This window comes from Puma concolor, chromosome A3, assembly GCF_028749965.1.
Source record: "Puma concolor isolate L17-30 chromosome A3, mPumCon1.1.hap2, whole genome shotgun sequence".
Taxonomy (NCBI): Eukaryota; Metazoa; Chordata; class Mammalia; order Carnivora; family Felidae; genus Puma; species Puma concolor.
The window spans coordinates 60,897,822-60,921,023 of record NC_141669.1 but is presented as its reverse complement, the minus strand read 5'-3'; the positions used below and the strand labels follow the sequence as shown (position 1 = coordinate 60,921,023).

General features: G+C 43.2%; 1 protein-coding gene and 1 long non-coding RNA gene across 7 annotated transcripts in view; one reads left to right on the top strand and one right to left on the bottom strand.

Moving 5' to 3' along the window:
* Window positions 1-23,202, top strand: part of B3GNT2 (UDP-GlcNAc:betaGal beta-1,3-N-acetylglucosaminyltransferase 2) — a 193,349-nt gene that overhangs the window by 11,610 nt on the left and 158,537 nt on the right. For 2 of the 6 annotated variants that reach the window (XM_086701019.1, XM_086701020.1), the window contains 2 exons: window positions 586-724; window positions 14,288-16,831. The exons of 2 other annotated variants lie outside the window; for them this stretch is intronic. In XM_086701019.1, the coding sequence (XP_086557145.1) occupies window positions 14,297-15,490 (1,194 nt within the window). In that variant the 5' untranslated portion in view covers window positions 586-724; window positions 14,288-14,296 and the 3' untranslated portion in view covers window positions 15,491-16,831. Of the gene's footprint in view, window positions 1-585; window positions 725-8,213; window positions 8,338-14,287; window positions 16,832-23,202 lie in introns of those variants that run through there. 2 more of the 6 variants (XM_086701021.1, XM_025931724.2) reach the window with 2 other exon arrangements.
* The window catches only part of LOC147582489 (uncharacterized), a 433,267-nt gene that overhangs the window by 297,113 nt on the left and 112,952 nt on the right, over window positions 1-23,202 (bottom strand). The window lies entirely within an intron of this gene.

Sequence of the window (23,202 nt, the reverse complement as noted above, 5' to 3'; positions counted from 1 at the left end):
CACAATGCATGTCATTGGTGTTAATTTAAATATTAAAGTTACAAAAGAAGTCTAATATGACATACACAGTCTCAGTTTGCAGCACGTTCAAATAACGTTTTCTTGTCTTGGGGAGGTTATCTATTTATTTTGGAAGGAAGACAGATGTAAACTTTTATGTTGCAGTAAATTGATGGACATGCTCTGAAATTCTGCATTTTGTGGGGACAAGAATTGCCAAATATAATTTAATAAAATTGGGAAGGGCAGTGGTTGATCTGAAAGTTTGTCGAGCTTGTTGGGAGTGACGTAGGTCAGTCTCTATGCCACATTGGATTTGGCTGTCCCGGTGCTTAACATTAAAGTGATTGTTTTAAAATAAAAAATTCCTACTTCTGTTTGTGGTCACTTATCACAACCCATGGAATTAAGTGGTGGGCAATGATGTAATTTTGAAAGTTAATTTTAAAACTTTGAGGAGAGTCAACTTTTAATTTTGTTAAGTTAGTCTTTAAGTGAAAATTTCATGTATTTTACTATGTAAAATGCCAGTAATCTCTTCTCCAATACTTACATGAAAATATCCTTTCTTAATGATTTCATCAGCTTTTCGTTTTAAGTGTCTGTAGACACGAGGAGTCCACATAGCAGGCACCAAATTACCTCCTCCCCTCCCCATCTCTGTTCATCAAAATTGCCAAGCCATGGCCGATGGCCTAGTTATTTCCAGAAGCATTTATATAAGGTCAGTTTGATAACTTCGTTTATATAATGGGATTCTGTTTCTAGTCTAATACTGTAATTTATGCCTGTGCATTTTTATTAATTTGTAATTGTCTTTCAACCCTTGGGCCTATGTTTGTTTATAGATTTATTTAATCATATTAGACTGTTTCCTGAGATGTTTTTAGGTGATGTACTGCTTCTGATGAGTGAGGGGTAAGGCATTGAGGAGGAAAGCACTGGACTTGGAAAAGGCTTAGGACCCTTAGGAAGAGGACTGACCTGGACTGACAGATAGCCGGGGGGCCAGGTAGGGTGCTCTGGGGGTGAGGGTGGGGGTGTTGGAGATGTAGGGCCTGTGTGTGAAAATTATTGAACCATGACTTGTTTAGAGTGATGTTGATTCTTGATCATAAGGACCAAAATAATAAAAAATTATAGTTAGTCTTTGTTTCTTTACTGCACCTCCCCTTTTATGTCCTTCTTTTCCTCAGATTCATTGACAAAATAGCAATATATTGTCTGAGTGGCAGACACGAGAGATACAGAAATTGATATGGCCCAGCCCTTGTCCTTGAGGCTCCCACATCCTGTGGGTGTGTCAGACTTGTTAGCAAGGAGGTGTGGGGAAGTCAGATAAATATGTGTGTTAGGGGTTCCAGCAGCAAAGGGGAAGTACCACAAACATACCCAACGGGAGGAGATCAGGGATGGTACCACTCCGGGCAGTGCTGGGCAATTGGCCTTTTGGCCTTTTTGTTTTTTATGTTGAAGTCCTAGCACTGAAGCTGTAGACTATGAGAAAAAGACTTTGTCCCTGACAGTAATTCTCACTGCTGGACTCACTGCCCTGATTGTTCCTGTGGGGATGTGTCGGACAAGACGTCCTTTTGATGCCTTCATTTCCTCTTCTGTAAATGAGTTGATTGGAGTAGATGAGCTATAAGGCCCTGGAAAGGAAAGTTTTAACAGCTTCTTTCTGATAACGAAATTGGTATATGATCTCTGTGTGGAATGTGTGTGCTTGTGAAGGAGAAACCCAGTGAAAAGTTTTGTGGTCAACGTTTGCTCTTTGATCATCTCTTCTGGTGAGGGCTGGTGTCCTTTCCTCTCAGAGCTGGGGGAGTGGAGTTCTGGGCCAGATTAGTTCTGTGCACTAACCTGTAGCAGGATGGAGGGCCGTGCTGGGATCCCTCGCTTCAGGCGGTGGTGTTAGAGGGGAAGGGAAGAAAAAGGTCACATTTTCTCTGTGTAAACAGCTCTCACAAGAGTTTGCCTGGAGAGTATGTGATTAGACCAGTTTCAGCCCCTGCCAGTCTCTCATTCTATAGCGTGGGTAAATTCCTCACACACATCTGCAGGGACCTCACCCCTATCAAGGAAGGTGCTTACACTACCAGACCAGGACCTTTGGCACCTCAAACCAGTGAACGGTTCCCAACAGGCGATTTTGTCTACAATGCTGCTTTCTCATGCTGATTAAGATTTTCATTCCTAAGTTATTTTTTTTTTAAGTCCAAGCTTATCTAGGGATTCTTGACATCTTGAGCATCAGTGTTGTGTGGTAGAAAGAATAAGAGCTTAGTCTTAGGGTCAGGCTCCAGGGTCCAAATGTTGGCTCCACTGGGATTAGGTCCATGACCTCAGACTAATTGCTTCACATTTTTGAGCTTGTAGAAGATTAAATGAGAGGAGAATCACTGACATAGGAAAAGGAGAAAGGGCATGAGGAGTAGGAAAACCAGGACGGAAGCATATTAAAGTGTAAATTAAAACAAGGAGATGTCCATTTTTTGTAAAGACTAAAAAGGACAGTGTCCACGATCAGTGGACCACATCAGTGTGGATGGCTCCATGCTCTTAAGTGTCCAGTGAAGATAAACCAGTTCTGACCTTTCTTTTTGGTGGGGGAGATGGATGGGGTGGGGAGGAGAACAATTTGATTGGTTTCTAAATTAGCCACCTGGGTGGCTCAGTCAGTTAAGGGTCCGGCTCTTGGTTTCAGCTCAGGTCATGATCTCATGGTTTGTGAGTTTGAGCCCCACATCCTGGGTTCTGTGCTAACAGTGCAGAGCCTGCTTGGGATTGATCCTCTGTCTCCCTCTCTCTCTGTCCCTCCTCTGCTCTAAATAAATAAATAAGCAAACTTAAAAAAAAAAAAATTGCGTTCTCTCTGTAGTTTTTCCAAAGGAAATCCTAAGACAAAAAACTTGCATTTATGAGGTTGTTCATCAGGGTTTTTTTCGATTATGTGGAAAATCATGAACAACTCCTTGGTAGTGATTGATAAGCCAGAACAAATAGCCATGTTCCCACAAAGCTGTATGAGAGATCCACCGATAGAAGACAGACTACTCAGATTGTGCTCTTTCCCCTGTGAACTCAACCTGCTTTACAGAAATTAATTTGCCGTGAATGCAAAAGTCAACTGTATTTGTCATCAGTGTGCACATCCAACTCGAGTTCTTCATTTTTCCTTTTTTCATATTCCTGTGATTTTGCCAGTTTTCTTTTCTTCTTTTTTTGTAAATAGCGGGGCTGTGAAAGAAAACACATTCCTACAGTCTCTCCAGCAACAGCACTTGTTAAGTTAGGCGTAGGCATGAGTCATCCTCTTCCAGCAGAGAGGCCCTGGGCCCACCAGCACCTAGTTCCTCTTCCCAGTGTGGCCTCAGAGCCCACAGACTGGCCCCACTCAGTTCCTGCCTTGGCCTCTGCTATCAGCTAATGGACTGTTATGTATTTGTTGCCTGTCTACCAGTTCACTGTACAGGGCCCATGTTTTATAACAAACCTTTGCTCCCAACTTCAGACTCCAATAAAAGTACTGTAGTTAGAGATGAATTTGGGTTGGTGATCTAGGGATCTAGAACTTGTGCCAGTTTTTGTTTGTTGCCTGATATGTGAAAATGGATCAGGGCCTTTAAATATTTTTCCTTTGCCTTGTATAAATTGAGGCTCTGAAGAGGGTGTTGCAGAAGAGTAGGATTCTCCTTCCTGGATCCCAGTGTCTAGAAGCAGACTCTCCTACAGAACCTGCTGGTTTTCTTGCACTCCTAGGTACCTACAGGGCATGGCTTTTTCCATCTCTGGCAACAGTGGTAGGAAGGGGAGCCTGGGCCTACCCCAGGCCACTGCTTCCCTGGCCCCTGTCATTAGCCCCATGTATATTCATACTGGAGCCCCATGGTCATGACTGGCCTAGTGAACCTAGACCACATGACATGGTCTAGTGAACTGGCCACCCAGTCTTTGTCCCAGGCTGCAGCCAGGAGCTGCTCCTGTCTAAGCCGTTCATTGACATGCTAACCTGCCACCGAAGGGGGTCTCCCTACTTCCTTGTCCCAGCAACATCCTGGACTCCCTGTGTGTGGTGACCCCCTCTCCACCCTCGTTCTCTCTGAATGCCCACCAGCAGTCTCAAAGGTTTGTTTTCTCTCATCCTCCTGATGGGGACACCATGTGTTCCAGGCTTTGTGCCTGCACCCCAGAGGGTTGTTCCTGCTCTCCTGGTGACTAAACCATCTCTGGCCTGGGAACCTGGGAACTTTTCTGCCATCCATACCTTCTCAAATAAGCTCTGAAGCTGTCTTCCACGTTTGTCCTTTTCCTGGTACTTTTCATTTGCCAGAGACTACTCTGTGGAGTTCTGTTCCGTCCTGTAGTTACTCACTTACTATATTCTTAAACTTGTGCTTAAATTATTGTGTGGTCTCTGCCTCCTGGTTGGACCCAGACTGAAACATATCCCATGTAACCCAACGAAGCAGAAGGATGAGTCAGAGAAGTCTCGGCGGCCCATTGAGAGCATGCCAGATAACACCGTTTGTGCAAGGATCCTGCAACTGCCAGTGGAAGTACTTACTGAGCCATAGCCACGTCCAGCTCTTAACAAGGGCTTTCAAGACACGTGAAGCTCCACAGGAAGTGACTACCTGCACTTCACTGTTTCTTTTCTAAAATGATTTCCTGCCTTAGGGAAGTGGGTGCCCTCAAATTGTAAGTCTGTACTAAGGGCCTGCCTTCCTTTAGGGTTCACCCTGTGACTCACCGTCATGGCCTTGATGGTGGTAACAGTTCTTCCCCCACTTGCCCGCTCCCCACCAGGAAGGGGATGTGGAGGCTCCTCTGTTTTGGGATAGGACAGAGGAAGGGTCTGCTGCAGGAGGAGGGATGGAGCCCTCACCTGGAAGCACTACTGAGTCCTGTGCATGTGCATTCCCATGCACAGGATGTGCCCGAAGCACACCCACAAGTATGTTGCCTTTGGTGGGTCTGGGGCTGACTGTGGGAGATGGGGGGCTGGGCTATAGTGTCCACCCCTGTTTACTTCTTCAGATCTTATCCTGAGCTCTCAGGTTTAATATGGGCTCACTACTTCTGAAATTCATCTCTCTCAATTCTAGAAAGATCCTTTAAATTTTTTTCTGTTGTACTTCAGTGTTTTAAAAAGAGAGACAGATTTATATAAATACGTGTGTGTCATTTACCAGCATGCTCATACATGATTTCCCAGTGTCCTCTCTTTGGAGGAGAGGTATATGTGTTTAATGCAGTTTCTACTCAGTGAACTTGGCCAGATGACCAAAATATCTGTCCATTCAGCAAATGCGGAATGACTTTTAGGTGCCACATGCTGGGGGTAATGGTGGCAGAGTGTGATCATGCAATATGCCCAGGTGTAGGCCAACATGATCAGGAGAGGATGCCCTAACTCTTGCGAGGTGGGTGCTTCAGCCAGGAGGTGACACTTGAGCTAATTTGGAAGGAGTAGAAGCTCTCCATCAAGGCCTAGCAAAAGGAAGGCACTCTGCAGATGGCAGAGAGAAGCTGAGATTTTCTGGAAGAGAAGTGTGTTTGCTGTGTTTGGATGTTAAAGCGTGGATGGTGTTGGGGTGGGGGCTGTTGGCTGGAGATGGTTTGAAGGGAAGCACAAATAGTTATGAAGTGCCCTGGCTGGGACCACAAGGGTGTGTGAGTTGGAAAACTGGAGGACTGAGGCTGGTGTTTAGGTTGGGACATATCACTGGGTAGGTCATCTTGTAGAAAAGGGGGAGAGGCCCTGAAGCCCTGAGCTCCAGCTCTGGGAATGGAGAAGAGAGGAGTTATTTTATTTTATTTTATTTTATTGAAGTTTATTTATTTGGAGAGAGACAGGGAGAGAGAGAGAGAATCCCAAGGAGGCTCCGCACTGTCAGCGTGGAGCCTAATACAGGGCTTGAGCCCATGAACCGGAGCTGAAATCGAGAGGCGGATGCGAAACCGACTGAGCCACACAAGTGCCCCAAGGAATTTTAGAAGACAACACAGTCAGGGTTACCCTTTGAGGGAGCAGCAGCCTGTTGGTGGTGGTCTGACCACACCAGGGGAAGAACATAAGCAGGGAATGTGTGTTTGTACAGGGGGCTGAAGACTGGGTACTTGAGGAAGAGGGCATATTTGGGAGCATGGTGAGAAATAAGGTGGCAGGCTATCACAGTGGCTGGTGGCAGAGCCTGAGCAGAATAGAGGAGAGGTGATGGCAGAGGTACAAGTCACATTATGGAGGTGGGTCCACAGGACTCTGCTCCTTGGTTGGATGTGCAGAGCAGGAAGGGGCAGCAGTTTGAGGTAATACACCCAGGTGCCTGTGAAGTTGATCCATTTTAAATAGGGGGCCTGAGAAGAGGGACCCCACAAAGCTTGTTAGAAGCTAATATCTGCAGTTAACTGAGTCAACTTGTGATCCTCAGTCAACCTGTGATCCTCCTTTTGGAGGTGATGTTTTAGGCAGTGCATAGACAAGTTCCTAGAGAGAGCAAATTTATGAAAGGGGCAATGAAATGTGCTTAGTGTTGGAGGAATCAGAATCCTTGAAGGAGAACTATGGAATGCCCATTGAGTGATAGACAACTGGTGTGGTAGGTAATTTCATCCCCATTTTACAAATGAGGAAACAGAGAGGTCAAGTAACTGCCCAAGGTCACACAGCTAGTAGGTAGCATAATCAGAATTTAACTCTGGGCTGTTTGACTGCAGATGCCAGGCTGACCTTCAAAAGTGAAAATGGATCTGGGACATTTCTGCCCTCAAACATCTATCAGCCTTGTTTTATAACTACATAATCTTTTACACTGAACATCTAAAACTGTTGTCAGTTTTACAAAAAGCAGGGTCAAGATGGCCTCTGGGAGGGTTAATTCCCTGCCATCATTTGCGCATTTTCTTCTTCCTCCTTTTCTGAAAGTTCTGTACATGTTTATTTGAAGAATGAACTTAGTGATTAATTTTATCTTAAATGACAAATGCCACTTGAGGAAGTCAGCCATACCAGGCTTTGGGGAACTGTAATCACTTGGGGACCAGAACATATCCTGCCAGACACTTTCATGTATAATGTTGCCTGTGGGGATGTGTAGGTGAGCACATTCATCATATGTTCTTTTCCCTTTTCATTTCAAACATGAAGTACTAATATTAATGACTGTGAACCAAATTTCCTTGAATTTAGCCAGTAGTTTGTTCTGTGACTTAGAGATTAGAAAGCAAAGTCAAAGACACATGTTCTCTCTCTGTGCCAGCCTCTAGGTTATGGGGGAAGTCCTGGGCTTCCCTGCCCCAGCCCTGGCAAGAACCCAGGTCAGGCTTCTTGTTCCTATTAAGGAATGGGTTCTAGGTCTGGCCCAGCTCTTCTGAGCAGCTTCACTCAAACCCTTATCACCCCACTGTCTGCATGAGTGCTAGAAGCTGTTCTCTCCCCCAGAACCACTTAGCTGCAAACTGTCCCTGTCTCTGTTTATCGGAGCCGAGCCTGGAAGGGGCTGGCAAGGACTAGGCAACAGATGGGAGCAGCCTGGGAGGTAAGGATTTAGGAAAGCCATTCTCGCCAGGGTTTTGGAGGGTGGGGGAGAGCAGCAGCCAGCCAGAACCATGTGCACGTTCTCCAGAGAGTGTACGTGTTTCCCCTGCCCTCATGATATGGCAGTGGACTTGGGCTCTTTCCCCCGTGAAGGGGTGTGTGTCTGGTTTGTGCAGGAGAGTGAGCAGGAAGCAGGGCCCCCTGGACACGAAGGCTGCTAGTTCATACTGTGGTTGAATCAAGAGCTTGAAATTCCAGCCTCCTTGCCTCAGCCTGACTGGACGGGGATGGCTGCTCATTTTATTTAATGGTTACACAAGAAGGTCCTGCCTTTCCTTTATCTTTAACCTTGGGAATACTGGGGTGAGAATGTATGGCAGTCTCAAGCACAGGTTTTGGGTCAGGCCTGGATATGATTGCTTGCTCTAGCCCTGATTAGCTATTGGTAGCCATCTCCCTAACTTGCTTGAGCTCCTTGGTTCCGTGTGTGTGTGTGTGTGTGTGTGTGTGTGTGTGTGTGTGTGTGTGAGAGAGAGAGAGAGAGAGAGAGAGAGGGAGGGAGGGAGAGAGGGAGAGAGAGGAAAGAGAGACTGACTCTCCTTGAGTTGGAGTTCTGTGAGAATGAGTCCTCTTGGCCACAATAAAATGTTTTCTGGCCAGCACTTTGTTTCAGTGTTTCTAGGGCTTTCAGAACTGGAGGAAACCTTTTAGGATGATCCACTTCAGTGGTTCTCACTCGAGTGTCCATGAATGAAATACTGGGATTGCTTGGACTGCATACCGGGAAACAAAATGAAGTATGTGAGGTATTTTGTCCAGGACTTAGTTTATAGAGGAATCAAGGTTACTTATTTACCACCCTGCCTCCAGTATCTGACTTTGACGGATGGTAGTTTTGTAGGTTAAAGTGTATAAATGAAAAGCTTTAAAATATTTAATAACTCTTAAGGAGATTAACCACTGAAAGTAAGACTAGTGTCCATTAGTCATAACCCTGTGTGGCAGCATTCATTTGCATCATGGTTTAACCTTCAGACTCTGGAGCTGAGCTGCTTGGGTTTGAACTAGTGTGACCTTGGGCAAGTTCAGTCACCTCTCAGAGAGTACCTGCCTCATAGGATTGCTGGCGCCTGGCGGGTACCTAACTAAGTATTCAAAGAAAGCATATGTGCTCATAGAAAGCATCCTTTCTAATAGGTGACTTCAGATAAAGAGCACAGGAGATGTGCAGGTGGGCTAGGGGTGGATGTTGTGGCAGAGCCTCTGCGGAACACTGTGGGGTCCAGTGCAACGATATAGAGACTGTGGGACTGAGGCCGTGACACAGGATAGCGACGTGGGCTTCATAAATGGGAACCCAGTCTCAGGAATTTTGTGTGATGTGCTTCCCACCCCCATCCCAGGCAGTCTGGATGTTGTGGTAAGAGGCTATTCAAGGAGGGACATGGTGTGGCAGTGTTAAAGAATGTTAAAATAACCTATAATCCTACTGCCCCGATGAAACCAGTTTTGTTTTCGTGTCGTATTTTATCTGGATTTTCACATAGTTTAAGCAGGGCCTCTGTGCTATTTTGTAATCCGTTTTCAGCTAACAAATACATTTTTCCTGTTTCTAACTTGCTTTCTAAATATTTTAATTGCAAAATAAAGAAGAAAGTTGTTTTCTGTTACACAGAACCAACTGAAGCGTTTTAGAAATTTCAAAACTGTTCAGTCCTTATTGGGGAGCACCAGGTGAAAGGCTAAGGTTGTTAGCATTTGGGATTTCTTCCTATTTCTGTTACTCATAAGAAAAATTCTGTGTTTCACAGTCAGAGTTGTATAACATCTTGCCCAGCTTTGGGGTAAGTTTTCTTACTCAAATTCTTTTTAAGCAATGTAACTTCCTGCTCAGAAAAGGACACGTATTGGTTTTATGTCTGTAATGGGAATATTTAGTCAGATATTCAGAGAGCTTTTTCCCACAGATATTTTTATGGGGGTCACTGTTTTGTCCTCCTTTCCATGAACTTTGGTTTGTAGTAAGAGTCTACCAAAAGCAGAGTTCTCATGAGAGGGACTGTGCCCAGGTCACAAATGAAAGATGACTTTTAAACTTCATGGAAAACTATAGTTGAGAATCTTGGTTTTCCCATCTTTTTTTCTCAGGTTGGAAGAAAATGTCCTTTAGCAAGTAGTGGGTAAGCGTTAGCCTGAGCTGCATGTTTGGGAATTTGGACAAGTAAGGCTGGCCCATTCTCAGAAGGGGGGCTGGGAGCTTCTAGGCACTCGCATTTCCTTTTCTTTGGAGAGTCTTAGTAATGATCAAATGTACCTTGGTACATTTGAGCTAACAAACAGACTTTTCCTGTGCTTTGGGTTTTTTTCAGTCTTGAGCCAGCCCTCGTAACCTTGCTGTTGACCAGGGTCAGATTACAAGAATGTGGCTGTGCCTTGTAGAAAAAGGAGGAGATCCACAGAGCCCTGGATTGGAAACCGAAAAACTGTATCCTCTCACCCTTGTCACTTAACTCTTATATAATATTTGGGCAGCTCAGTTAACCCTCTCCGAGCCTCCATTTTTCTCAATGTTAGGGCGCTGTCCTTTCAGCTTCCCTTAGGGGTGCAGATGGGACATGGGCAGGAACATGCCCTTCAGCCTGGAATCCGTGAGCAGATGTAAATAAAGTGAGGATGGTGTCCCTTTGAGAGCCGTAAAGCTCTGTCTTGCCCGAGGTGGTGGGAAGTCCTGTCTGGGTCTTGATCATGGAAATAAAAGCCTGAATTGCAGTGGATGAAGTTGGGTGGCAAGCCTGATGTATTCCTCCAAATATTCCCGAAAGAAGGATGGGTGCTTTTCGTGATAGAAACTTCAGAGCATCACTTCAGACAGTTATGGCTGGACTCCAGATAGCCATAACCCTGCCCCATAACCTGGATGTACAACCAGCTCATGCAGCTCATTTATCTGGGATCGTCTCCCATCTTATTCACTCTGAATCTTTCCCTGGGAAAATTAACTTAGAGGTTCACAACCTGCTATGTAAAGTACTGTGCTTTCCTTTTTTCTTCTTTAAACTGACTTCTTTTACTCTAGAAATTTCAGAAGTAGTCTACTGATAGCCATATTCCTTTTCTGAGTTGAAAATGCCTGGGGCGCCTGGGTGGCGCAGTCGGTTAAGCGTCCGACTTCAGCCAGGTCACGATCTCGCGGTCCGTGAGTTCGAGCCCCGCGTCGGGCTCTGGGCTGATGGCTCAGAGCCTGGAGCCTGTTTCCGATTCTGTGTCTCCCTCTCTCTCTGCCCCTCCCCCGTTCATGCTCTGTCTCTCTCTGTCCCAAAAATAAAAAAAAATAAAAAAAATAAAAACGTTGAAAATGCCTGAGTTGAAAATGTAGTTCTGAGTTCTGAGTTGAAAATGTAGTTCTGAGTTCTGAGTTGAAAATGTAGTTAGCTGCCCCATAGTGCGTGCTGTTTTTTTCTTGAGTACCTTCGAAATCTTTGTCCTCATTGTAGTCTTTCTCCATTCACCCTCATACTTTTCCTTATTGCCCTTCCTTCAAGCTGTTTACATAAAGTGCCCAAGATGTAGAGATCAGAGATACTGGGTCAAATGCTACTGTAGCTGTAGGAGAGTTATCCCAATTTAGAGAAAATTGCTTGTTTTTGAAAACTATTTTGTTTCAATTTAGAAGCCAAAAAAAAAAAGACAAAACAAAAAACAACCCTTAAAATTATGATTTATTTTCTAAAAAGATGGCAATTTCTTTAACTGTATGAGGTACCCATGCAAGTATATTCTAAGTGTCCATTTGAGTTCTCTTGTCCTTGCAAGTAAGGCCCAGAGTAAAGGGGTTTAGGTTGCCAAAGATGTATTGGACTGAGACCTTCAGTTTGATCATTAGGTTTGCCCAAAAGCTCATTTTAAAGGAGTTAACCTGAGGAGGGTGTGGACTCTAGACCTGCGTATGGGTGTTTGAATTATTCAGGTTGTGTGTGCCTTGGGGCCCTTTAAAACTGGAATTAAGGAGTAAGGAATGTCTTGTGGTTTTTTACTACGTTATCTGGAGGAAGTTTATTTAACAAGGCCCTTTCTTGGTAGCTCAGTGGTGGGGTTCTGGAGGGGTAGGTAGAAGGGAGGGGAGATTTGAAGTGGGATGGGGGCTGCTTATTGGGTGAGTTGGGGGCACCCACATAACTTGGTCATCTGCCATGTTTTCTAGATGTGCAAAAGCTTTAGAAGTATGGGGTAGGGGCCATTGTGTGTGTGTGTGTTTTAATATACTTTATTTATTTATTTATTTTTTGAGAGAGAGAGAGAGAGAGAGGGGCAGAAGGAGAGAGAGAGAATCTTAAGTAGGCTCAATGCTCATTGGAGACCCAATGCGGGGCTTGATCTCACAAACCTGGGATCATGACCTGAGCCCAAATTAAGAGTTGGACACTCGACCTACTGAGCCACTCAGGCGCCCCCTGTTGTTTTTCTTAAACACCTTTTACTTCTTTGTCTGTAATCAAAGCTGTTGAGCAGTGGTAAACAGAAGCAATTGGTATATGTGCTGCCGAAGCGAGCACATAAACAGAAGCAATTAGATGAGGACCTACTAAACAGATTTTAAAAGACTCAAAAGAACTTGTGAATTCCAACCCATCTCATCTGGGCTGTCCCAACATGTGATAGCTTCATAGCATTCTCAGCATAACAAATACTTTTACCTTGGGACTATCTGTTAGAACCCAGTAAACTTAAATATCTTCTTATAGTAAAAAAAAAAATAGGGGCTCCTGGGTGGCTCGGTCAGTTAACTGTCTGCCTTTGGCTCAAGTCATGATCTCGCGTGGTCTGTGAGTTCCAGCCCCGCATCGAGCTCTGTGCTGACAGCTCAGAGCCTGGAGCCTGCTTCAAATTTTATGTCTCCCTCTCTCTCTGCCCCTCCCCTGCTCATGCTCTCGCTCGCTTGCTCTCTCAAAAATAAACACTAAAAATTAAAAAAAAATAATAAACACTATTCTTTGAAATAGGCACCCAGCTTTGTTTCTAGAGGTCAGAGGAGACTGACTAACTACCCTTTGATTTGGTGGCCTTGGAACCTGGTTGCCTTGGCTGGGATTCCAGCTCTGCCTGTAACAGTTACTTCTTTAAATCTGTTTCCTCAGGTATAAAATGGGAATAAAGGTAACCACACCTACTTCATAGATTCACTATATCAAGTAAGGTATTACACAATGCCTGGGACACAGTACTTCTTAGGAATTCTTTTCTAAGGATAGATTCTCAGTGACAGAATTAACCTGGTAAGAACATTCCTTGCAGTGTATTACCATTCCTATTTCTTTGGGTTGTCAAGTTTATGCTTCTTGTATAAGTCATCCATCACAGTAGTGCTCGAACTCTGGAGTTACATCCCTGTCAAATAAACTATTTTATTGCTCTTTCTTCTGTTGCCCACAGCCTGAAATCTATTCTTGGCCTTTGATATTTCACGAAAATGTCATTTTCATTTCCCTTTTTCGTTTTGCTATGAACAGCGGAGATCTTAAGTATGCAATTTGAGTTTTGACAAATGTGTACATCCATGAAACCCTCATCCAGGCCAAGATATACATACCACATTTCTGTTCTCTGGAAAGTTCCTTCCTGCCCCATTCCAGTCAAAACCTCTATCTCTATCATTTTCAGGTTTTTAGATCCTAGGTTAATCTTGCCTTCTTGAACCTAACATATATGGAATTTGAGGTCTTCTTTAAAAAAACGAAAACAAAACAAAAAAAACCCCTAACATTTCTTTGTTTGTTTATTTTAAGTAATCTCTGCACCAAACATGGGGCTCGAACTCACGACCCCAAGATCAAGAGTAGCATGCTCTACTGACTGAGCCAGCCAAGTGCCCCTGTGGTCTGTCTTTCATGCACAGTGTACTGTTGTAGCTAGTAGTAGTTTTATTGCTGGGGGTTATTCCATTGTATGAAATACTACAGTTTGACAGTCCGTTCTTCTGTTGGTGGTATTTGGGTTGTCCTCAGTTTTTGGCCAGTAGGATAAAGCCAATATGAGTCTTGTCATTTTGTTTCTCTTAATACTCAGTCTCATCCAACTCCTAGCCCTGCAATCCTGGCCAAGCGTCTTAATCTCTCTGCCTTGGTTTCCTCATCTACAAAAGTGTGGATTGAGAAACAATTCAGGGTTGGTATTACCATTTTCTAAAAAATGAAATGAAACAAAATAGAAAAAAATCTGTGAATTACACGGAAACTCACACATTGTAACACATGAATACAGTTCTGTGTGTGAACTGGGTCACAATATAAAATGTATTTGTTATGAATTGTGAATGAATCAGTTTGCAATACACTGGTTTGTATGTGTGTCCTTGTAAGCAAGGCAGTTGAACACCTGTGGGGTTACTTAGTAAATGTATATCTTTGCCTTCAGGTGTCTAAAACAGCCACTCTATTAACAGTCACTTACGTACTGCTTGCTGTGGGCCAGCTACTGTTTCGAAAGCTTTTCATATGCAACCATTCTATGAAGTGAGTTATCTTCCCCATTTTATAGATGGAGAAACTGAGACATCAGTTATACAACGTGCCCACAGTCACAGAGCTAGAATAGTAGGGCCATGATTTGAACCTAGGCAGTATGAGCCTCGAATCTGTGTTCCAAACCACTATTCCAAAGAAGATAAAGACAAAGAGGCAAGTGACATATGTCAGCAAATGCAAATTAATAAGTACCTAATTAATACAATGCTCCTCCTTTTTATTCCAGATATGAGAAATGAGTGTTGGACGTCGAAGAATAAAATTGTTGGGTATCCTGATGATGGTTAATGTCTTCATTTATTTGATTGTGGAAGTCTCCAAAAGCAGCAGCCAAGAAAAAAATGGAAAGGGGGAAGTAATAATACCCAAAGAAAAGTTCTGGAAGATATCTGACCCCCCTGTGGCATATTGGAACAGAGAACAAGAGAAGCTGAACAGGCGGTACAATCCCATTTTGAATATGTTGGCCAACCAGACGGGGGAAGTATACGGGTTTTCCAACATAAGCCATCTAAATTTTTGTGAACCTGACCTGAGGGTCATGTCAGTCGTTTCAGGTTTCAGCAATTTGCCAGACAGATTTAAAGACTTTCTACTGTATCTGAGATGTCGAAATTATTCACTACTTATAGATCAACCGGATAAATGTGCAAAGAAACCCTTCTTGTTACTGGCTATAAAGTCCCTCATTCCGCATTTTGCTAGAAGGCAAGCAATTCGGGAATCTTGGGGCAGAGAAACCAACGTGGGGAACCAAACTGTAGTGCGAGTCTTCTTACTGGGTCAGACCCCGCCAGAGGACAACCACCCGGACCTGTCAGATATGTTGAAATTCGAGAGTGAGAAGCACCAAGACATTCTTATGTGGAACTACAGAGACACTTTCTTCAACTTGTCCCTGAAAGAAGTGCTCTTTCTCAGGTGGGTGAGCACTTCCTGCCCAAATGCCGAGTTCGTTTTCAAGGGCGATGACGATGTTTTTGTGAACACGCATCACATCCTGAATTACTTGAATAGCTTATCCAAGAACAAAGCCAAAGATTTGTTTATAGGTGACGTGATCCACAATGCTGGACCTCATCGGGATAAGAAACTGAAGTACTACATCCCAGAAGTTGTTTACACTGGTGTCTATCCGCCTTATGCAGGGGGAGGTGGATTCCTCTACTCTGGCCACCTGGCCCTGAGGCTGTACAATATAACCGACCGGGTCCTTCTCTACCCCATTGATGATGTTTATACTGGAATGTGCCTTCAGAAACTCGGCCTCGTTCCAGAGAAACACAAAGGTTTCAAGACATTTGATATAGAAGAGAAAAACAAGAATAACATTTGTTCCTATGTAGATTTGATGTTAGTACATAGTAGAAAACCTCAAGAGATGATTGATATCTGGTCTCGGTTGCAAGATGCTCATTTAAATTGCTGAAATAGATACAAACTAAGTTTTGCATAGAAAGACATATCTTGAATAGTTCCCATGTTGTGTTCTTTCACATTAGGGGTAATACCTATGTTAAACCATCAGAACTGCCTTCATTAGTAGTATCCATTTGAGGGCCTTTATACCCTCTGGTGTGGTACTTTCTGAAGAGGGAAAGCGGAAGATTGTTAACTTTTCACAGAGGATATGCTGGGAAAATTGGTTCCAGTCCTTCCTATGGCTAGTGGCCATTGTTTCCTAATTTGCCTTCCTTCTTAGCTGAAATCATTTATGTTTCTGGAATTTCCAGGTTTAGGTTATTTATGTTTTGCCCTCGTATGAGAGAGAGTATTCTTACTTTCCATTATAATGACTGAATTATCTGCAACTTAGGTGTTTATAGACATGCTGGCTACAAAGACCTTGTTATACATGATTCGGTGGTTTTTGTTAAGTGCAATTCCATTCATTTTCATGAAATTTGGATGAATTTTTAAAATCGGCTACAGAAATTAACTTCTGTCAAAATTTCCTGCCACCCCAACAGTATTTTCTTGTTTTAGTAGGTCAGTTAATTTTGCAAAATGAGAATCACTGTGTGACATTTATCCGGTTTACCTTGTTACATGGTCTTACGACCGTACTAAGGAGAAAGCTTAACAGTCCTGATATTTGGTTTGCTGGGTGGTACCGTGATAATTCTCTAATTTTAGTATTTGAAGATCATGAGTATGATTCCATAATGGCCATCAGAAGATTGAATTGACCCTGGCAGCCATATTGTGCTTAGGAATTTTCGATGTGGACCAGGAAGGCATTTGTAATTTCTGAACTTCAAGTGAAAAGATTGAAATTGCAGACCTTCTCGTGAACGGATTGTCAGTTTAAAACTCCAGGATTCTATTCTTGCCATATTTCCACATGTCACGTATACAAAATTATTCTGAGTAGTGACTGCTTCCCTGTCTCCGTGTAGAAGTGCCTGTGTTTTTATTTATTGTTCAGATCAAAGACCAAAACATTTTCTTAAATATATTTTGTGTAATATTTTATTTGTATACAGTGTTGTTGATGAAATATTTAACTAGAGCATGATATTTTAAGTGTTAAGGTGTAACATATGTTAAATAAAGCTAACTGTTATTTTTGAATTTTAAAATTTGGCTTTTTTGGGGGGAGGGGTCTGTGAACTACTAGAGTTGATAAAATTCTGCCAAACTGTTGCTTACATATACTATCTTGTAACATGCTTTCTTGAAATATTTTTGTGTTTATAGAAATGATGCTTCTTACCAGATGTGATACTGGGGATTGTAAGATGATGGAAATAAAGTCACTGTATTTTTACTTGTCTTGTGTCATGTGTAATAATCTATGATCTCTTCTGTTTCCTGTATTTGATTACATTTTCCCAAAAGAGACCATTTTTTTTTCCACCCAGAAACTATTAATAGCAATATTGACCTATAAGTTTTTCTCTGTCTCAAGGGGTCCTCTGTCTTTGCGTTTAAAATTCTTAAAAGTGTTGGGGCACCTGGGTGGCTCAGTCGGTTGAGCATCCGACTTTGGCTCAGGTCATGATCTCGTGGTTGACGAGCTCGAGCCCCATGTTGGGCTCTGTGCTGACAGCTCAGAGTCCGGAGCCTGCTTCAGATTCTGTGTCTCTCTCTCTCTCTCTCTCTCTGCCCCTCCCCCACTCATGCTCTGTCTCTGTCTCAAAAATAAACATTAAAAAAATTTTTTTTAATTCTTAAAATTACTGGGGCACCTTGGTGGCTCAGTCAGTTAAGCATCTGACTCTTGATTTTGGCTCAGGTCATAGTCTCGTGGTTCGTGGGATCGAGCACCATGTTGGGTTCTGTGCTGACAGTGCAGGGCCTGCTTGGCATTCTCTCTCTCTTCTCCCTCTCATTCTCTGTTCCTCCCTTGCTGTCTCTGTCTCTCTTTAGGTACATAAACAAACTTGAAGAAAATGTAAAAAATTCTTAAAAGTGCTTTCCCATTTAGAGTCTTGAAAGAGGAGTATCAGTATTTATTTATGCTTCCATTTGTGGTGAGTAGAGAGAATTTAGGACAAAAGCAGCAACTTTTTAATTTTTTTGAGTATAGTTGTTACACAATGTTAGGTTCGTTTCAGGTGTAACTTAGTGATTAAATTTCTCCTTACATTACGTTCTGCTCACCCTGAGTGTAGCTTCCATCTACCACCATGCAACACTATTACAATAGCATCCACTATATTCCCCGTGCTGTACTTTTATCTCCAGGAATTTTATTCATTCCATAATTGGAAGCCTGTATCTCCCACTCCCCTTCCCTCATCTTGTTTCTCTTCCCACCCCCTTTCCTCTGGCAACCATCAGTTTGTTCTCTGTGTTCATGGTCTATTTCTGCTTTTCGTTTATTCATTTGTTTTTTAGATTCTACGTATAAGTAAAATGACATGGTATTTGTTTTTCTTTGACTCATTTCACTTACCGTTATACTCTCTAGGTCCATCTGTGTGGTCACAAATGGCAAGATCTCATTGTGTTTTATGGCCGAGTAATATTCCACTATGTGTATATACCACATCTTCTTTATCCATTAATCTATGCATGGCCCCTTGAGTTGCTTCCATATCTTAACTGTTGTAAATAATGCTGCAGTAAGCATAGGGGTGTGTAGATATTTTTGAATTCGTGTTTTTATTTTCTGTAGGTAAATACCAGTAGTGGAATTATATAGATCATACAGTATTTGTATTTGTAATTTTTGGAGGAATCTCGTATACATGTATGCATGTACCAATTTGCATTCCCATCAATGATGCATGAAGATTCCTTTTTCTCTGCATCCTTGTCAACACTTGTTACTGTCATTTTGATTCTAGCCAATGAAGTGATACCTCATTCTGGTTTTGGTTTGCATTTCCCTAATGATGACACTGAGATACTGAGCATCTTTTCATGTGTCTTTTGGCCATCTGTGGGTCTTCCTTGGAAAAATGTCCATTCGTGTTCTCTGCCCATTTTTAATTGGATTATTTTTTTCGTGTTATAGAAGTTCTCTCTCTATATGTATATTTTTAAATTTTTTTAATGTTTATTTTTGAGACCGAGAGAGACAGAGCATGAACGGAGAAGGGTAGAGAAAGAGAGAGAGACACAGAATCCGAAGCAGGCTCCAGGCTCTGAGCTGTCAGCATGGAGCCTGATGTGGGGCTTGAACTCACGAGCTGTGAGATCATGATCTGAGCTGAAGTCGGACACCCAACCGACTGAGCCACCCAGGCGCCCCTCTCTCTCTATTTTGGATTCTAACCGTTTTCTGGTTATATCATGTGCAAATGTTTTCTCTTATTCGGTAGGTTGCCTTTTTTGTTTTGTTGATGGTTTCTTTTGCTTCTTATTTTGGTGTAGCCTCTATAGTTAGTTTTTGATTTGTTTCGCTTGCCTGAAGAGACATATTAGAAAAATGTTGCTACGGCAGATGTCAAAGAAATTATCTATATTTTCTTCTGGGAGTTTTATGGTTTCAGATCTCACATTTAGGTCTGTAATCCATTTTGAGTTTAATTTTTGTGTGTGTGGTGTAAGAAAGTGGTCCAGTTTCAGTCTTTTACATGTAGCTGTCCAGTTTTCCCAACACCATTTATTGAAGAGACTTATCCTTTCTCCATTGTATATTCTTGTCTCTAAAGCAGCATCTTAAAGACTGTATTATCCCACCCCATGTCTATTTGGGGGTTTGTGTCCTTTTTTTAGCAACAGGATATACTGGGTTTTAAACCTTTACATGTTGCCTTTGGCTCTATCATGGCACCAACCGATCTTTGAGTTCACGAAACCCTCTCTTGGTGCCTACGAGATGGATTCTCCCCTGAACCTCCACCTCATGGATGTAAGCATCACCGTCTAATTCACTCTTTGAGAACTACTCACCTGAGCTCTAGCAGAAATGTGTTTGGACCTTTTTCACGGCTACTCCCAAGTCATGTCGATTCTAAGTTTGAAGTTCAAGGCTGAATGAACATTGCCAGGGTTTAAATTTCAACGAACCCAAGCAGGTGTTAAAAGGGAAAGGATGAAGGAGACATCCCTGGCCCTGGTTTCCTTTCTTTAGTTGGTCAAGGGAGAATGGAACAGAAGGGCAGGAAGGGAATACTCTGAGTCACTTGGAAATTGAATCCAGAATTAAAGCGCCTTCCCCTTCCCCCCAGGTATGACCATCTGCTTTGCTACTCCTGATTGACAGTGGTCTGGAATATTTGGTGTTCTGGGTTGTCTTGGTCCCCTCAGATGCAGAAAGAGAAAAGATGCATTTATTAAGGCAAAGGATGACTTATTTTCACTTCCAAGAAAGCTGAAATGAATAAAGCCTTTACTTGGGCCAAATTCAGTGTGATTTGCCTTCTTAATGAAAAATGTCAGATGAAGTAAAACTTCTTGTGTAGAACAGTTGAAAACAAATACTTCATGAGCTGGGCTGTGGGAATTACTGGATAAATTTTCCTTGATGTTAATTGTATATTGGATATATGTTTTATTTTATTTTTATTTTTTTAAATGTTTATTTCTGAGAGGGAGAGACGGAGTGCAAGTAGGGAAGGGGCAGAAGGAGAGGGAGACAGATTCTGAGGCAGGCTCCAGGCTCTGAGCTGTCAGCACAGAGCCTGATGTGAGGCTCGAACTCACAAACCATGAGATCGTGACCTGAGCTGAAGTCGGATGCTTAACCGACTGAGCCACCCAGGCACCCGTTTTATTTTTTTAAATATTTATTTATTTTGAGAGAGACTGCACGAGCTGGGGGATGGGCAGAGGGAGAGGGAGAGAGAGGGAGAATACCAGGCAGGTTCCGTGCTGTCAGTGCAGAGCCCGACGTGGGGCTCAATCTCACAAACCATGAGATCATGACCTCAGCTGAAATCCAGAGTCAGATGCTTAAATTGGTTATGTGCTTTAAATGCTAGGAACATCTGCCACATAATCTTGAAGCTGAACTTCACCTTGTTAGAGTTAACAGTAAATCTGAAAAATTAAAGTATTTGTCCTGATTCACTTCGGTCTCAAAGTAATACTTTGAAAAGGTAGAGGCCAAGAAAGAGGCATTTTAATACTTAAGGAGCCAAAAAATCTTGTCACATTGTATATAAAGTGTATTTGTTAATTTTAACCTGTAATATTTTATTTACCACTAAAATCCATTCAATATGATTTATGTCAGTTGTATGATATGCCTCAATGGCAGAGATATTAAAGTGTAAACTATTACTCCTTAGAATAATTGAAATGCAACATTAGCGTGTGTATTCCATGCATATATAGAAAGTTTTAAAACACTTAAATTGAAAAGTGGAATCCTACTTAGGTGTATTTCCTTCTTTTCCATCACTCTCTGTGGTTAGCAATTTCCACCCAAGCAACCGTGGTGGCTTTTGAGCTCTGATAGTTGCTTTCTTCCTGCCTAGTGTGCATTGTGAAAGGGGAGGTATATTGATTGTGCCGAGGCAACAAAAGTAGAGTTTTAAATTTGATTGTAATCCAAGGGCTTATTTCTAAGAGGCCTGGCAGTTGAACAAAGGTGCTTGCAGTTTCCTGACAGCTGTCCCGCATCAGGGGAATGTTCTCGTCCTACTTTAGCAGTAAGCCTTGGGAAGAACTTACATCCCAGCAAGGGCTTCTCAGTGCCCTGGAGACCTACTGTCCTGGGACATGCCTTTTCCTGGCCTGTCTTCAACTAAACTCTCTCCTGGCTCGTCATCAAGTCCTTCCCCAGATTGGCTTTCTTAACCTTTCTTTGAAATGTCATCAGTAACCCTGATCCTGGCACCAACTTTACCACTTCTTCTTTAACTATCAGAAGAGTACAAAATGAAAACATATCCTGCCCTTGGTTTGGGTTCTTCCAGAAATAGACCTCTAGAGAAGGATTCTAGCACAATTAGTTTCTTGGGTACATGTTCTGTGAGAAGGTGATGTTGGGAAGAAAGGCAGCCAATAAGGAGTGTGTGTTAAGCCAACTGCCAGCATGGATCTGGAGCTGAATCCCATGGGACATCTGTGGAGAAGAACAGTGGAAAGTATGCCCCGAATGATCCCTCTTAAGGCCTGAGGGGGCTGGGCTCTTGTTTACAACAGCTTTATTGACGTATAATTTTCCCACCAGGATAGCGACCCATTCTAAGTGTGTGGTGATTTTTGGCCGATTAGAGTGTGCTGTAACTTGCACTGCAATCCACTACAAAAATAGTTTGGTTTCCTGCAGTATGCCCCACGGATCTGTCTCTTGCTTCAACAGTGGCTGGATGGAACGGATGCAGGGACGCCCCTTCTACCAGCCTCCCGACCACCCTCCAACCTTTTTTCCAGTCACAACCTTTGGAGCCATCTTCTCAGCCATCCTTTGCCTCTGGGACTGGCCAACAGCCTATTTTGAGCTTAGCTCTTTATTACTCATTAACTGTGAGCTCCCCGGATTCCTCAGAATTATTTCACCAAGGTGGAGGGGGCTGTCAACCTCCTGGTCAACATGCATCTGCAGGCCTCCTACACCTACCTCTCTGGTCTTCTATTTCAACTGTGACAGTGGGGCTCTGGAGGGCGTGGGCCACTTCCGAGTGTTGGCTGAGAAGTGCGAGGGTGCGGAGTGTCCCCAGAAGATGCAAAGTCAACGAGACAGCTGTACCCTCTTCCAGGACCAGGACCAGGTAGAAGCTGTTCCAGGAAGAGTGTAATGAAACCCTGGACACCAAGGAAGCCGCCCCGGTTCTGGAGAAGAACTTGAACCAGGCCCTTTTGGCTTTGCATGCCCTCGGTTCTGCGCACGCAGACCCCCATCTCTGTGACTTCCTGGAGGACCAGGATGAGAAGGGGATCAAGAAGACGGGTGACCACCTGACTCACCCCTGCAGGCGGGATGGCCTCCAGGCTGGGCTGGGCGAGTATTTCTTCTAAAGGCTCGCCCTCAAGGGGCACCTGGGTGGTTCAGTCAGTTAAGTGTCCGGACTTCGGTTCAGGTCATGATCTCAGGTCATGATCTCATGGTTCCTGAGTTCCAGCCCTGTCTCAGGCTCTGTGCTGATGGCTCAGAGCCTGGAGCTTGCTTCAGATTCTATGTCTTCCTCTCTCTCTGCCCCTCCCCCACTCACCCTCTGTCTCTATTCATCTGTCTCTCTCTCTCTCTGTCTCAAAAATAAATAAATATTAAAAAAATAAAAAATAAATAAAGTCCTCAAGCATGACTAGAAGCCTCTGAAGCCCGGCAGCCTTTGAGGGGCCTCTCTGGCATGCAACCCCCCGGACCAGGGCTTGTGCCCGAGCCTCTCCCTGCAGCCACCAGGCAGCTTTTTAACCACCCTGGAGCCCTGTCCCAAGCCACGGACCAAATGGAAACAAAGCTGTTTGCAGCGTGCCGTGCGTGCACATACACACAGTTTTCTAGTCTTAATCATTCTTTTACTTAGCCCTCTATAGAACTTTTTTATTTTGGCCATCCTTTTTCTTTTTTAATTTTCAAAAAGCAATATCTTGTTTATTACTCTGCCTTCCATTGCAGCCTGTTCTTTGTGGGTGCAGTGACTTAGAAGAGTTAGTCCTGTTTTATTTTGATAATTCTTAGTGAAGTATCTCAGGCCTTAGTTAGCTGGTTTTCACTTTAATTTTCATGGAAGAGAATACGAAGTGATCCTTGGCCATTTCTGTGAATGAATGCACTGAACTGACTTGTGTCACTTC